General features: G+C 37.3%; 1 protein-coding gene across 1 annotated transcript in view; it reads left to right on the top strand.

The window, feature by feature from the left end:
• Positions 1 to 13667, top strand: part of INPP5F (inositol polyphosphate-5-phosphatase F) — a 96967-nt gene that overhangs the window by 60115 nt on the left and 23185 nt on the right. The window contains exons 4-11 of the mRNA XM_060098833.1: positions 1738 to 1866; positions 2091 to 2258; positions 3281 to 3337; positions 5399 to 5597; positions 6141 to 6320; positions 7213 to 7280; positions 12357 to 12481; positions 13257 to 13334. Of these exons, the coding sequence (XP_059954816.1) occupies positions 1738 to 1866; positions 2091 to 2258; positions 3281 to 3337; positions 5399 to 5597; positions 6141 to 6320; positions 7213 to 7280; positions 12357 to 12481; positions 13257 to 13334 (1004 nt within the window). The remainder of the gene's footprint in view (positions 1 to 1737; positions 1867 to 2090; positions 2259 to 3280; positions 3338 to 5398; positions 5598 to 6140; positions 6321 to 7212; positions 7281 to 12356; positions 12482 to 13256; positions 13335 to 13667) is intronic.

Genomic DNA, 13667 nt, shown 5'->3' with positions numbered 1-13667 from the left:
TGTAAAGTTGTAATCATGTTGTGAAACCCATGTGAATAGAGTGTTTGGTAGCCATAGCTTTGAAAAGACATAAAACCTGTAAGATTGCAGTACATCTGAATTCTTCGTTCAGTCTCCACTTCCAATTTGATAAAACAGGAACAGCCCCCTTTCTTTTTTTTAAAAAAAAAATAATTTACTTATTTATTTTTGGCTGCATTGGGTTTTCATTGTGGTGTGCGGGCTTCTCATTGCGGTGGCTTCTCTTGTTGCGGAGCATGGGCTCTAGGTGTATGGGCTTCAGTAGTTGTGGCATGCAGGCTCAGGAGTTGTGACGCACGGGTTTAGTTGCTCCGTAGCACATGGGATCCTCTGGGACCAGGGCTCGAACCCGTGTCCCCTGCATTGGCAGGAGGATTCCCAACCACTGTGCCACCAGTGAAGTCCAGCCCCCTAACTTTTTTTAAAAAAATTATAATCAAAACTCAAACCAGGGGACTTCCCTGGTGGTCCAGTGGTTAAGAATCCGTCTTGCAATGCAGAGGACGCCAGTTGGATCCCTGGTCGGGGAACTAAGATCCCACATGCCGCGGGGCACCTGAGCCCGGGCGCCACAACTAGAGAGCCCATGCGCCACAACTACCGAACCCACTTGCTCTGCAGCCCATGCGCCTGCCACAACTAATGAGCCCGTGCTCTCTGGAGCCAGAGCACCATAATAAAAAAGATACTGTGTGCTGCAACTAAGACCCCGATGCAGCCAAAAAATAAATAAATAAATATTTTAAAAAACCCCACAATCTTGAATTAGTTTTTTCTCCTCATTAAGTTTTTTTATCCTGTTTATAATCTAGTAATAGTTATTTTGTAAGTAAGACACTACTAATGATAACCATTTAGTAAGTGTTAGCTCTTAATAGGGGTCTACCACTTAGCATAGCAATAAGACCAGTGTATTGAAAAAATGGAATTAGTCTGCATATGGTTAATAGAATCCTTATGTCCCTTTCAGAATATTTGCTTTGTGTGTTGAGCCACATGAAATTATATGTAAAACGCTTGACTTTAACCAGGTGGTCCTCTGTAGAACCTCTGTGCCCTTCTCTTGTCTTAACACCTTCCAATCCTCTTCATCCCCTTTGTTGGTTGGACTGCATATTTCCTGCAGCCCCTACTTTCTGCTTCAAACTTAATCTCTGGACCCAAAGAGTATGTTTTTATGCTGATTTCATTAGTGTGTGTGAGGACAGGAGGAGAGAGAGTGGTTGAAACGTCCAGCTTTTACCATTCCCAATAGAGCAGACTCTTGGCAACTTCTCACCCAAAACACTCAGTTAACTAGCATGAATATTTAGCACATATTGCTCTAAAGAAATGTGACTAGAGCATAGCATATGTGTATTTTGCACTATTTTTAATCTTTGATGCCAATTTTTAAAGCGTTAATGAATCCCTACCAGAGCATTTTATTCTTCAGTTATATTACATAAGAACTTACTATGATCCTAACCTGAATTTTCTACCCCTAAATCCTAAGTATATCCTGCCCTGTATTCTTTGCTTATCCTCTCCTGTAGCTTTCTAATCCTTAAAACCACAGCTGTGTTTTCTAATATCAGTTGTCTGCTGGGTCATTTTACCTGCTCTTGAGGTTTTAACCACAGTGCTTGAGGAGAGTGACACTTCTGCACTCACACTTGGACACTAAGCAAGTAGATATTAGTAATAATGAATTCTCTTTCTCCTCCTATTATTTAGCTCTGTAAGAAGCATCATTTTGGAATTAACAAACCAGAGAAGATTATACCATCTCCTGATGACTCAAAGTTTCTACTGAAGACCTTTACGCATATTAAATCCAATGTGTCTGCTCCTAATAAAAAGAAAGTAAGAGTTTAATTGATATGGGCTTGGAATTCATCTTTGATTAGTTTTAAATTGAGGGGTGACTTTCCTGCGAATAAACTTACTTTCAAACTACGTGTCATATTAAAGCACCATCTCTGCATATCCTTGGGATTATTTTTTACTTTGCTCCTAGGGAATCGTGTGGTATCCACACAATGCTTTACATTTAATTCCTGCAGTAATAGTAGATTAATTTCTTACAGGTTAAGGAAAGTAAAGAAAAGGAGAAGTTGGAGAGAAGATTACTTGAGGAGTTGCTGAAGATGTTCATGGACTCCGAATCCTTTTACTATAGCTTGACCTATGACCTGACCAATTCAGTGCAGAGGCAGAGTGCTGGGGAGGGGGACCCCTGTCCTCTCTGGCAAAAGGTACCTCTCACAGCTCAGAGCAGGGTTTGCCACCAGAACAATTTATGGACCCATTTGGCTTCTATAGGAGAACTGAAACAACATGTTTCTTTTTTATTTTATTTTTTTACATCTTTATTGGAGTATAATTGCTTTACAATGGTGTGTTAGTTTCTGCTTTATAACAAAGTGAATCACTTATACATATACACATGTTCCCACATCTCCTTCTTCTTGCCTCTCCCTCCCTCCCACCCTCCCTATCCCACCCCTCTAGGTGGTCACAAAGCACTGAGCTGATCTCCCTGTGCTATGCGGCTGCTTCCCACTCGCTATCTATTTTACGTTTGGTACTGTATATATGTCCATGCCACTCTCTCACTTTGTCCCAGCTTACCCTTCCCCCTCCCCATATCCTCAAGTCCATTCTCTAGTAGGTCTGTGTCTTTCTTCCCATCTTACCCCTAGTTTCTTCATGACCTTTTTTTTTTTTAGATTACATATATATGTGTTAGCATACGGTATTTGTCTTTCTCTTTCTGACTTACTTCACTCTGTATGACAGACTCCAGGTCCATCCACCTCACTACAAATAACTCAATTTCGTTTCTTTTTATGGCTGAGTAATATTCCATTGTATATATGTGCCACATCTTCTTTATCCATTCATCCGATGATGGACACTTATGTTGTTTCCATCTCCTGGCTATTGTAAATAGAGCTGCAATGAACATTTTGGTACGTGACTCTTTTTGAATTATGGTTTTCTCAGGGTATATGCCCAGTAGTGGGATTGCTGGGTCATATGGTAGTTCTATTTGTAGTTTTTTAAGGAACCTCCATACTGTTCTCCATAGTGGCTGTACCAATTCACATTCCCACCAGCAGTGCAAGAGTGTTCCCTTTTCTCCACACCCTCTCCAGCATTTATTGTTTCTAGATTTTTTGATGATGGCCATCTGACCAGTGTGAGATGATATCTCATTGTAGTTTTGATTTGCAAACAACATGTTTCTGAACTGTTTGTTTTCTACCTTTTCCAGGTCGATGACCGATTTTTTTGGAATAAATATATGATACAAGACCTTACTGAGATTGGTGTGAGTAGTTGTTTCTGAAATATTCTAAGGTAGTTTATAGTTGTTAGGCAAATATTTTTAAGTTGTACTAAAATTAAAATTTTAAATCTCACGTAATGTTTTCCCCTGTAGAAAGAGAATCATTTAGCTAGGGAAAACCAGGGCACTACTTTAAGGCAGTCCATAATTTGACTATATAGCCACAGGCTTATCTTTTCAGCAGGTTTCCATAGAACAGTCATAATTTAAGGCTGTGGAACTAATATCCATAGAGTTCCTGTAAAAGATATTTTGTTTGTACCCATTGGAAGTGTTGAAGCCCGGTTTTCCTTTAGTGATACCAGTCATTTAATGTTCCTGTTTCCTCATATGGAAATTGGAGTAGACAAATCTCTAAGAACGTTCCAGTACTACAAGTATTCGAATCAGAGAAGACAGGGGATATCATGAGATTATTGCATGAGATTCCTTCAGGTTTAATGATTACCTTCTTCCTTTACTCTGTCATGTATATTGGAGAATTATGACTGTCCAAAGACAGTTCATTTATTCGGTCAATCAACCAATATTTATGGAAAGCCTGCCATGTGCCAGTTACTGTTTTGGACACAAATTGAGCAAAAAGTTGAATAGGGTCACAGATTATCTTTTTCTTAATCTTTCAGAAAGTTCAAACCTTTTTTCTTTGTTTCTCCCTATTGGTGGTGGTTAGTATAAATGATTTTGACCTATTTATCGGTGATGTCTGAAACTAGGTATCTATCATGGCTCACCTCTCTAAAATGTTCTTGCCTCTCTTGAGGATGCTGATCAAACCATGACCACCAAAACTTAATGATAGGGGGAGAAAAATACGGGTGTCTGTAATGAGTATTTGTCCTGTTTGCTGACATATTGAGCTCTAATGTGTTTTGCAGAGTTTTTGTCAGACACGTAGCATTACCATTTAAAACTGATGACTTACAATAAAGGTGGTATTTGGTAGCATACCTATGTCTGTTCCTGCTGAGAGTTTTGTATTTATTGCTAAAACACAAGTATAAATAATGAGAATGGTGATAAAAGTAATGAATGCAGATAGATCCTTTGCTTCACTATTTTCAACTCTAACCACCTTCCTAAGATCCTGTCTGCAGTCTCCATAAAACAAAACTGTGAGATAGGACCTGGAGTATATAAGTAGTATATTTCACAGCTACTTTAGACTGTGAAAGAAGGGGTGGATTTGAAGTTGATGCTGAGATTAAGGCTAGATACAGATACGGAGATAGGAGGGAAGGAGGGACTAAGAACAGCTTCTCTGGAGCGCTTTTCATCCTTTACTGTCCCTGCATACAGTCAGTTGAGAAATCTGAGTATTCTTAGTCTGAAAGACTAAGAGGAACTCTCTAACTTTAATTAATACTCTCCTAATTACATTGGATGACTTTTTAAAATAAGATATTTATGGAAAGGATTCTTTTTTTTGGTTCATTGACTACTTGGATTTTAGCTTGGCAGAGCAAGACTTTTTCTAAACTTTCTAGAAAGTAGAATAGACCTCTATGTTTCATAATAAAGTGATCAGAGTTGGTTGTATTTAATTAAAGGCTTAATACAATTGGGAGTTGAAAATCAACCTTTAAGCTTTATTTTCTTCTATACCAGCAGGAATAACCATAATAGCCACATTTGTTAAATCCTTACTATTAGGCAGGCACTTTTTAGATTTTACTCATTTAATCTTCACAGCAATCTTATGAGGTTGTCGTTTTTCTTATTTCACAAAGCAGAATGCCAAGGCACGGCAAGGTTAAGTGATTCACCTGTGTCAGGAGTTAAGTGGTGGAGCTTGAATTAGTACCCAGCAGCTGTGGTCCCTTTCAGGCTGACCACTGTAAACAAAAGGAAAGGCTCTCACCTCCGCCCCCCTCCCTCCCTCCATTCCTTAGTGTTCTCCAAAAAGCAGAAAATATAGTTAAAGGATGGAAGGTTTCTGCTCCTAATAAACTAACAACAAGTATGTGCTAACTACTGCTTGGGTTTAAGAAAGTAGCAGTGCTGTACAGAATAGGAGCAACATGATGTTCATATTATTTTCAGACACCAGATGTGGACTTTTGGATTATCCCCATTATTCAAGGTTTTGTGCAGATTGAAGAACTTGTGGTTAATTATAATGAGTCATCTGACGATGAGAAAAGCAGCCCAGAGACACCCCCTCAGGAGTCCACCTGCGTGGATGACATTCACCCACGCTTTCTAGTGGCTCTCATTTCACGCCGAAGTAGACACAGAGCAGGTGAGTGGAGGGCTGTAATAGTGTACAAATTAAATCCAGGCGCGAATGGAACATCTGCAGATGTACTGAAGTGGTAATGACAGTAATGGGTTTGGAAACACAGTTGGCTTCAAAGTGCTCAGTGACTCCCAGTAGTGTGACATAATTGGGGACCAAGTTTTTGGAGAGAAGTGAATGGGAGAGAGTTAACCAAAGGGAAAAGAAAAGGAGGTATATATGTGGAAAAGAGCAGAAAGTCACTTGGGATGTGCTTCTAGATACCATTGTTCCTACTGACAGCCTGTATCACAGTAATAAATCCTTCCCGAGTGCTAGTACCTTTGGGAAAAACCTCCTCTTTCAGTTCACAGGAGCTATCTCAGCTTCAACTTTTAAAAAACGATGAATACAGGCATGATCTGGGGTAAGTTGATACAGTTCTGCCTGGCAGTTGCACATTAGATCCCCAAGGCTGTCCTGAAAGACACAGATTTGGTTAAGAAGCATATCTAGTGAGACTAATTTTTTTTTCAGTGTTGCTCTTTTGTTTTAATTTTCTTTTAGGAATGCGTTATAAACGAAGAGGAGTGGATAAAAATGGAAATGTTGCAAATTATGTGGAGACTGAGCAGTTAATTCATGTGCATAATCATACCTTGTCATTTATTCAAACACGAGGCTCTGTGCCTGTGTTTTGGAGTCAGGTTGGGTATCGATATAATCCAAGACCTCGGCTGGACAGAAGTAAGCCTGTCAGTTACTTGCTTTGCGGACGATGATTTCAGAGGGAGTTTTTTAAAATATTAGATACTTCATAGATTTGGATTTGTTTTGCCAGATACTTCATTTAAAATAATAACTCATATGGTAAAATTTAATAGTGATATAATAATCACAAAAGTAATAATGGTTGTTGATAATTTAAGTAATTAACAATAAAAAGATTCCAAAATAGAGCAAAACAGACCTTAATTCACAGATTTTAATTTGTTGTTTCTTTAAAGAATACTTTATTATATGCTTAATTTTGGAAAAGTGTAAATATGGCCATATTTATAGAAGCAGGAAATATCTTAAATAAGACAGCATCTACAGGGAATAGATAGGATGCCTTTACTCACATGTTTTGCTGTGAAACGTTTGTTGTTGTTTTAAATATTAAGGACTTAATTTCTTCCAGTATTTTAACTTTAGCACTGGAATAGCTAAGTCATATCAATCTAATTAGATTACTGGAAGAGGCTGATTTTAAAAATTGTTTTCAGAATATTTTTCTCTCAAAACAATTTATATTTGTGAGAATTCAGTAAAACTTGTTTTTAACATCCTTGTTTTAAAGGGGTTTTTATTAATTTATTATAAACTACGTGAAACCTTTTCTGACAAGTTGGCTGGTTATATAAATAATAAATGTCATTTCATAGTTGCCACCTTCAGTATTTCAGTTTAGTCTAATTGGGGGAAAAATCAGAGATCTTCTGCTTAGCATTTCATTTTAAAATATTGGTTTTAGACAATCTTAGTTACATTTGGGCTGTCAATAAATTATGTAAAAGTAAATGTAAAGGTGGAATAGGCACTAATTTCTGTGTTACACATGGGAAGGAAAAAAATATTTTGTATCACTTCTTTGTAGGTGAAAAGGACACTGTCGCCTATTTCTGTGCCCATTTTGAAGAACAACTGAAAATTTACAAAAAACAGGTGGGATTTGATCTGTAGTAATAAGTGTTCCTTCATATTTTTAGAAATGGTTATGCATCTGTTTCTTTAAATTTCATGAAAATAATATATGATTCATAATTAAGCAAAATGGCATTTCTTGTGAAGTTAAAGAACACATAGCTAAGAGTGTTCTTAATATTCTTTAAGAATTATCATTGAGTCAGCTACTTTAGACTGTTTTTAGATGAGATTAATCTACTGTCAGTTGCTACAATCTGAGAAGTATCTGGAGTAGGATAGGAAAGGCATCTCTCAGTACCACCTATAGGTCCATCTCTTTGAGATAACAATTTGGTATGTATCCTTCAATATCTTTTTTTCTCGGCCCACCGTTCTTATTTATTCATACACTCATATGTAGGTATGTGAACATATAAACCAAAATCATTTGAGAACTCTTAGGTGAAATACAAGTTCAATAAGATGACCAGATTTCATACAGATTAATATAGACTAATCAGTAACTCTCTTATCCATTAGCAATGACCAGTCTGAAGGTGTAATGCCATGGGATGCATTTTTCTAACAGTAACAAAAATAGGAAGAAATAACCTGAAATCTACTGAACATACAAAAAAGATAGCATGTATATGGGGGCAAGGGTATTGGGAGGGGAGGATTACTGAAGAACGTAAAAGAAGACTTGAATAAACGGAGAGAAAATACCGTGTTCCTGGAAGGAAAGACTCAATATTGAATAGATTTCAGTTGTTAATATATAAATTTTGTGCAATCTCAAAGAAAGTCCCAGCAGGGAAATAAAAAGCAAACCCTCATATTGAAAAAAATATATACATTTTGTAGTAAGAGATAAAGGCAGGTAACTGGGGAAATGAGAATGCTCACACATTGCTGGGAGGAGCATAAGTCGCTATAGCCATTTTGAATGGTATTATCAATCAAAATAAAATATGCTTGGGCTTCCCTGGTGGCGCGGTGGTTGAGAGTCCGCCTGCCGATGCAGGGGACACGGGTTCGTGCCCCGGTCCGGGAAGATCCCACGTGCCGTGGAGCGGCTGGGCCCGTGAGCCATGGCCGCTGAGCCTGCGCGTCCAGAGCCTGTGCTCTGCAACGGGAGAGGCTGCAACAGTGAGAGGCCCGCGTACCACAAAAAAATAAATAAATAAAGTAAAATATGCTTATACTGTTAATCCAGTAACTTGTCTATTGATATCTTACATACCATATATAGAAATCAGTTCCAGATGGATGTGGATCTAAATGTGAAAGGTTAAACAATAAGCCTTTTAAAGGAAAATATAGAGCATCTTTTGACCTTGGGTCTTAAACAGGGCTTTAAAAGCACGAACCATAATGAAAAAAAAATGACTTCACTAAATGTTTAATTTTTACTAAAACTTTATTTACTGAAACTTTATTGAATGATCAAATATTTTGAATATTAAAATACTACTATATGTTATAAATATTATTTATTAAAATTAAATAGGACTTAAGCACCAACCATAATGAAAAAATTGATAAATTTGACTTCACTAAAATAAAAGAACTTCTGATTATTAAAAGGCACCATTAAGAGAATGGAAAGGCAATTCACAAAGCAGGAGAAGACATATATAAGACAAAGGACTTTTATCTAGAGTACATTAAAAACTCCTATAAATCCATAAAAAAGGTGTACAGCCCAAAAGAAAATTGGACAAAAGACTTGAGCAGATTCTTCATGAAAAAGGATGTCCAAAGGCCGATAAACATGAAAAGGTGTTCCACGTCATTAATCATCAGGGAAATGCAATCTAAAACCACCATTCACAAAACCAGAATGACTAAAAATGGCGGAAAGTACAAGTTTTGTGAAAGATGTGGAGCAACTGGAACTCTAATACAAGACAGAAAACTTTAAATCTCCCTGAGAGAAACGTGTTCAATCAAGGAGGCATGTATAAGCGTTCTTTATTGCAGCATAAAAAAACCCTAATTGTTCATCAGGAGGTCAGTGGATAAATAAAGTACAGCATATCTAAAGTACTGAATACAAATGCTTAAAAATGATGAGGGGTCTTCCCTGGTGGCGCAGTGGTTGAGAATCTGCCTGCTAATGCAGGGGACACGGGTTCAAGCCCTGGTCTGGGAGGATCCCACATGCCGTGGAGCAACTAGGCCCGTGAGCCACAACTACTGAGCATGCACGTCTGGAGCCTGTGCTCCGCAACAAGAGAGGCCGCGATAGTGAGAGGCCCGCGCACCGCGATGAAGAGTGGCCCCTGCTTGCCAGAACTAGAGAAAGCCCTCGCACAGAAACGAAGACCCAACACAGCAAAAATAAATAAATTAATTAATAAAAACTCCTACCCCCAACATTTTCTTAAAAAAAAAAAAAAAAGATGAGGTACATCTGTGTGTACTAATGTGAAAAGATCTTATATAGTGGAGTGAGAAAAACTGCGTAACAGCATATGGCACGTTACCATTTAAAAACTCCCACAAAACAAAACTGTGTCATATGTAATTCTCTTTCATATATATGTGTATTCTCACCTACATATGGCATACACATTTATATAGGAACGCACTTAGATGGCCTGAAAGGGTACACGTCAAACTTGTAGTGGGAGTTACCTTCAGGGAAGGCTGTGGACTTAGGTTGTGGTCAGGAAGGGTGTGACCTTTATCCACGTTTGAATTTTTTACAATGTAAATAAATTTCATGTATTCACAATATGTGTAATTATAAGTAGCATTGAAGAGAATAAACCATAATTTAAATGTAACACATAACCACTGTAAAAATTGAATAGTGAGGTATGTAAAGGAAGTAGAAGAAATAACCTCCTCTCCACCCTCATTCCTGCTCCCTGTTGACTTTCACAACCTGTTTGTACACATCATGCACATCAACTTTATAGGCGTATGTGTTGAGCAGACACTTGTTCCTTTCTAACAGTACCCCAAGAGTGTTCTTTTATCCACCCTCATCTGCTGGGCAACTGCTCTCTGGGAGGTGGCCTACAGTCGGTCTGACTCAGTCTTGGTGTCACTACTGTTGCTCTTGCCTGTATTTGGTGTATGTTCTTGGCACTTTGGCCAATGAGGTCTGATGTGAAGGGAAGTCTGCTGGGAGGCTCTGGGCAAGATTTCCTACTCTAATAAAAAGAGACACAGGAACCCACAGTCAGTCCCCCTGTGGTGGTTGTGTCTCGATTTGATTGGTACTGCTGCAGCTGTGTCAAGCCTAGGTCATTAGCCTGAGGATTGACTAATATGCCGAGTGTGACGGAACAAAAAGATAGATCTGGTTTTGGTCACCATTGAATGAGGCAGTTCTAGAACCGTGCAGCCTCGACTTCGGAGGTTTAGAACAGATTTCCGTTCTGAGATTTGAGTCAGTAATTTGTCATTTGCAGCAAAAAACATCTTGACACATGCATATATACCCATTCAAAATTTAAGTCAAAAGAGGGCTATAAGCTATGGGATGTACACTATTGTGCAACTGTTTTCACTTAATAGCTCATGGCTATTATTTAACCATTTCTCCATTGGTGGACCTTTAGGATATAGTTTTTGCTATTCTAAAATTCTCCAGAAAACATCCTTTATATATTTTGGAACACTTGTGTGCTTTATAAAGTTCTAGAGGTGAAATGGCTGGATCAAACATTACATTTCTTTTAGGTTGATACCTACCACTCAGTTGCTTCCAAAAAGATCACACCAGTGTACACTCTCAGTATCAATGGGAGCCAGTGCCCATTACCCCTATACTCACTAATGCTGTCTACATTTAGTGTTCAGCTTTTGCCTGTCTGTAGGTGAAAACTGGTTTCCTGTTTTAAAATTTAGATTTCTTTAAAGTTGTAGTCTCATGTTTATCGGCTATTTGTTTATCTTCTCTTGTGAATATCCTCTGTATCCTTTACCCATTTTTTTCCTTACTGAATTTATAGCACTCTTTATATATTAATGGTTTTTATGTTGCAGGTATATTCCCCTAGGTAGTCCTTTTTTTTTTTTAACCTTTGCTTATACTGTCATTTAGTACACAGAGGTTTTATATTTTTATGTTGTCACATCTGTCCATCTTTTCTTTACGCTCTCTGGTTTTTGTTATGCTTAGAAGGTCAGTGCCATCCTTCAATTAGGAAAAAATCATCCCAACATTTCGTCTAGCTTTTTTATAACTTGAAGAAAAAATATTTAGATCATTAATGCATCTAGAATCTATTTTGTCTATAATGAAGTGTAGAGGGCTAACTTGAGTCCCCCCCCATGTAAACAGACAGTTATCCCAATACCATTTGTAGGATACCACTATAGTATAGTCCATACGTAGTCCACATATAGTATAGTCCATATTTCTCTCAGAGTGATGTAACCATAGCTTAGATTCCTCAATGTACATATGTCTGTCTCTAGGCCATCTGTCGTGTTCTGCTGAGTCATTCATTTTTCTGCACTCGTACCACAGTTTTAATCACTATACATTTAAAGTATGTTTTGCTCTCCAATGGGACAAGTCCTTTATTATTATTCAAATATTTTCCTGTATTATTCACTCTTCAAGATAAACTTTAGAATTAACTTTCCAAGTCCATAAAAAGATCCTGATTGAATTTTGATTGGGATTGTTGAGTATATAGGTTAACCTAGGGAGACTTGACATCTTTACAATATTGAATCTTGCCATCTGGCACCATGGTGTGTCTCTCCATTTATTCAGGTTTTCTTTTACATGTTTCAGCAAAGTTTCATAGTGTCCAGTATGTAGGTCTTGTATATTTCTTTAAAAATTATTCTAGAGATCTAAAATACCTGCTATTATAAAGGAATTTGTTTTCATTATATATTCTAAGAGGTTATTGCAAATGTATAATGTGTAAAAAAGCTATTCATACCATTGATGTAAATTCTCATAAACCTAAATGTAACAAATGAAAATCTTATTTTATAGGGAAAAAAATTGATGCTTGAGTAGATTAATTTCTGAGCCTGGCTATAAATTATTTCTAAAACATAATTCTAAATAAATTCAGTAAAAATCATGAGTCTCAAGTCTGATTAAGCTAAATTTTTTCCTTTTCTTTACTCTCACAGGTTATTATTAACTTGGTAGACCAGGCAGGAAGAGAGAAAATAATTGGCGACGCTTACCTGAAACAAGTGCTGCTCTTTAACAGCTCACACCTCACTTACGTTTCATTTGACTTCCATGAGCACTGGTAAGATGGCTTCCTGAGGTGAGGTTTGATCAGTTCCAGTGTTTGTGGTAGACACTGCCACAGGGACCTTAGTTTCTCTTCTCTTTATTGGGAAGAAAATCTTGTTCTCCTCATTGTTAGAAAGGAAAGGACTATCATTTGTTTACTTAGTTTCATTTTCATATGGGTTTTATTTTGCCTAAAAATTTAAGTTAATTCTTCCTGAAATATTTACAGTCTTTTTGTTCCGAAATGACCTGGGGACTTAGAGTTCCTTTTTTCCTTTTATCCTTCAGTTAAAGAATTTCTGGAACTTTCCCTTTCTGCTTGAGTTTGAGCCTGGCAGGATAATAGTGTTCCCTTACTTAAAACTCATCCTGCTGGCTCATCTTTATACTGTTAGTAATACTGCTCTCCCTTGGGATAACTCCACTGGAGTTTGCTCTGGAAAAACAACAATCATTTTGGTGGTAATTTTAACTTGTGTGTATTCTGAAAGCAAGTTTCTTCTGTCATAATCCTGACTCTAATGTGGGTTCATTGACCTAGGTATTGAAAATTTTGGTGGGGAAAGAAGCTTCTGATGGCTGTGATATGTTTCAGTGTATTCTTAAGCATATTTTCTTTAATAATAAAGATTAGTTATAAATATTTATATAATTGCTTATTTAAAGTAGTGTTATTGTCATATTTATAGTAATAATGTTCTTTCATTTTTCCAAGTAACCTTAGATATCATATCTTCAGCTTAAAAAAATTATTAAAGTTTTTTTTTTCCTTTTGGCATGTATTTTAGCCGAGGAATGAAGTTTGAGAATGTTCAAACACTAACAGATGCCATTTATGACATTATTCTTGACATGAAGTGGTGTTGGTAGGTATTTCGTAAGAAATCAGTTTGACAGACTCTTGGTCTGTGAAATCATATGTATTTGTCTAGTATCACTAAGTGTTAAAATAATAGCAGGCTGAGAAAGGATTTTTGTTTTTCTTGCTTTGCTTCCCAATTCCTATTCTCCTTTTCAAAAGAGTGTGAGTCATTAGGCATTGTTAGCTTTGGACAGGGAAAAGGTGTCAGGTGGTCAGCAAAATGGAGTGAAGTGCTCTGTGACTATTCTTTAATTCCTTCTAACGCTCCATGATCTACATTTCTTCTTGGTCCCTAACATGGGAAGGAAGGTTTAGAGGTATTTGGTCCCAGTTTTGA

Source organism: Mesoplodon densirostris, chromosome 1 (genome assembly GCF_025265405.1).
Source record: "Mesoplodon densirostris isolate mMesDen1 chromosome 1, mMesDen1 primary haplotype, whole genome shotgun sequence".
Classification (NCBI taxonomy): domain Eukaryota; kingdom Metazoa; phylum Chordata; class Mammalia; order Artiodactyla; family Ziphiidae; genus Mesoplodon; species Mesoplodon densirostris.
The sequence above is the reverse complement of the archived record's forward strand: the minus strand, read 5'-3'. Positions and strand labels throughout refer to the sequence as shown.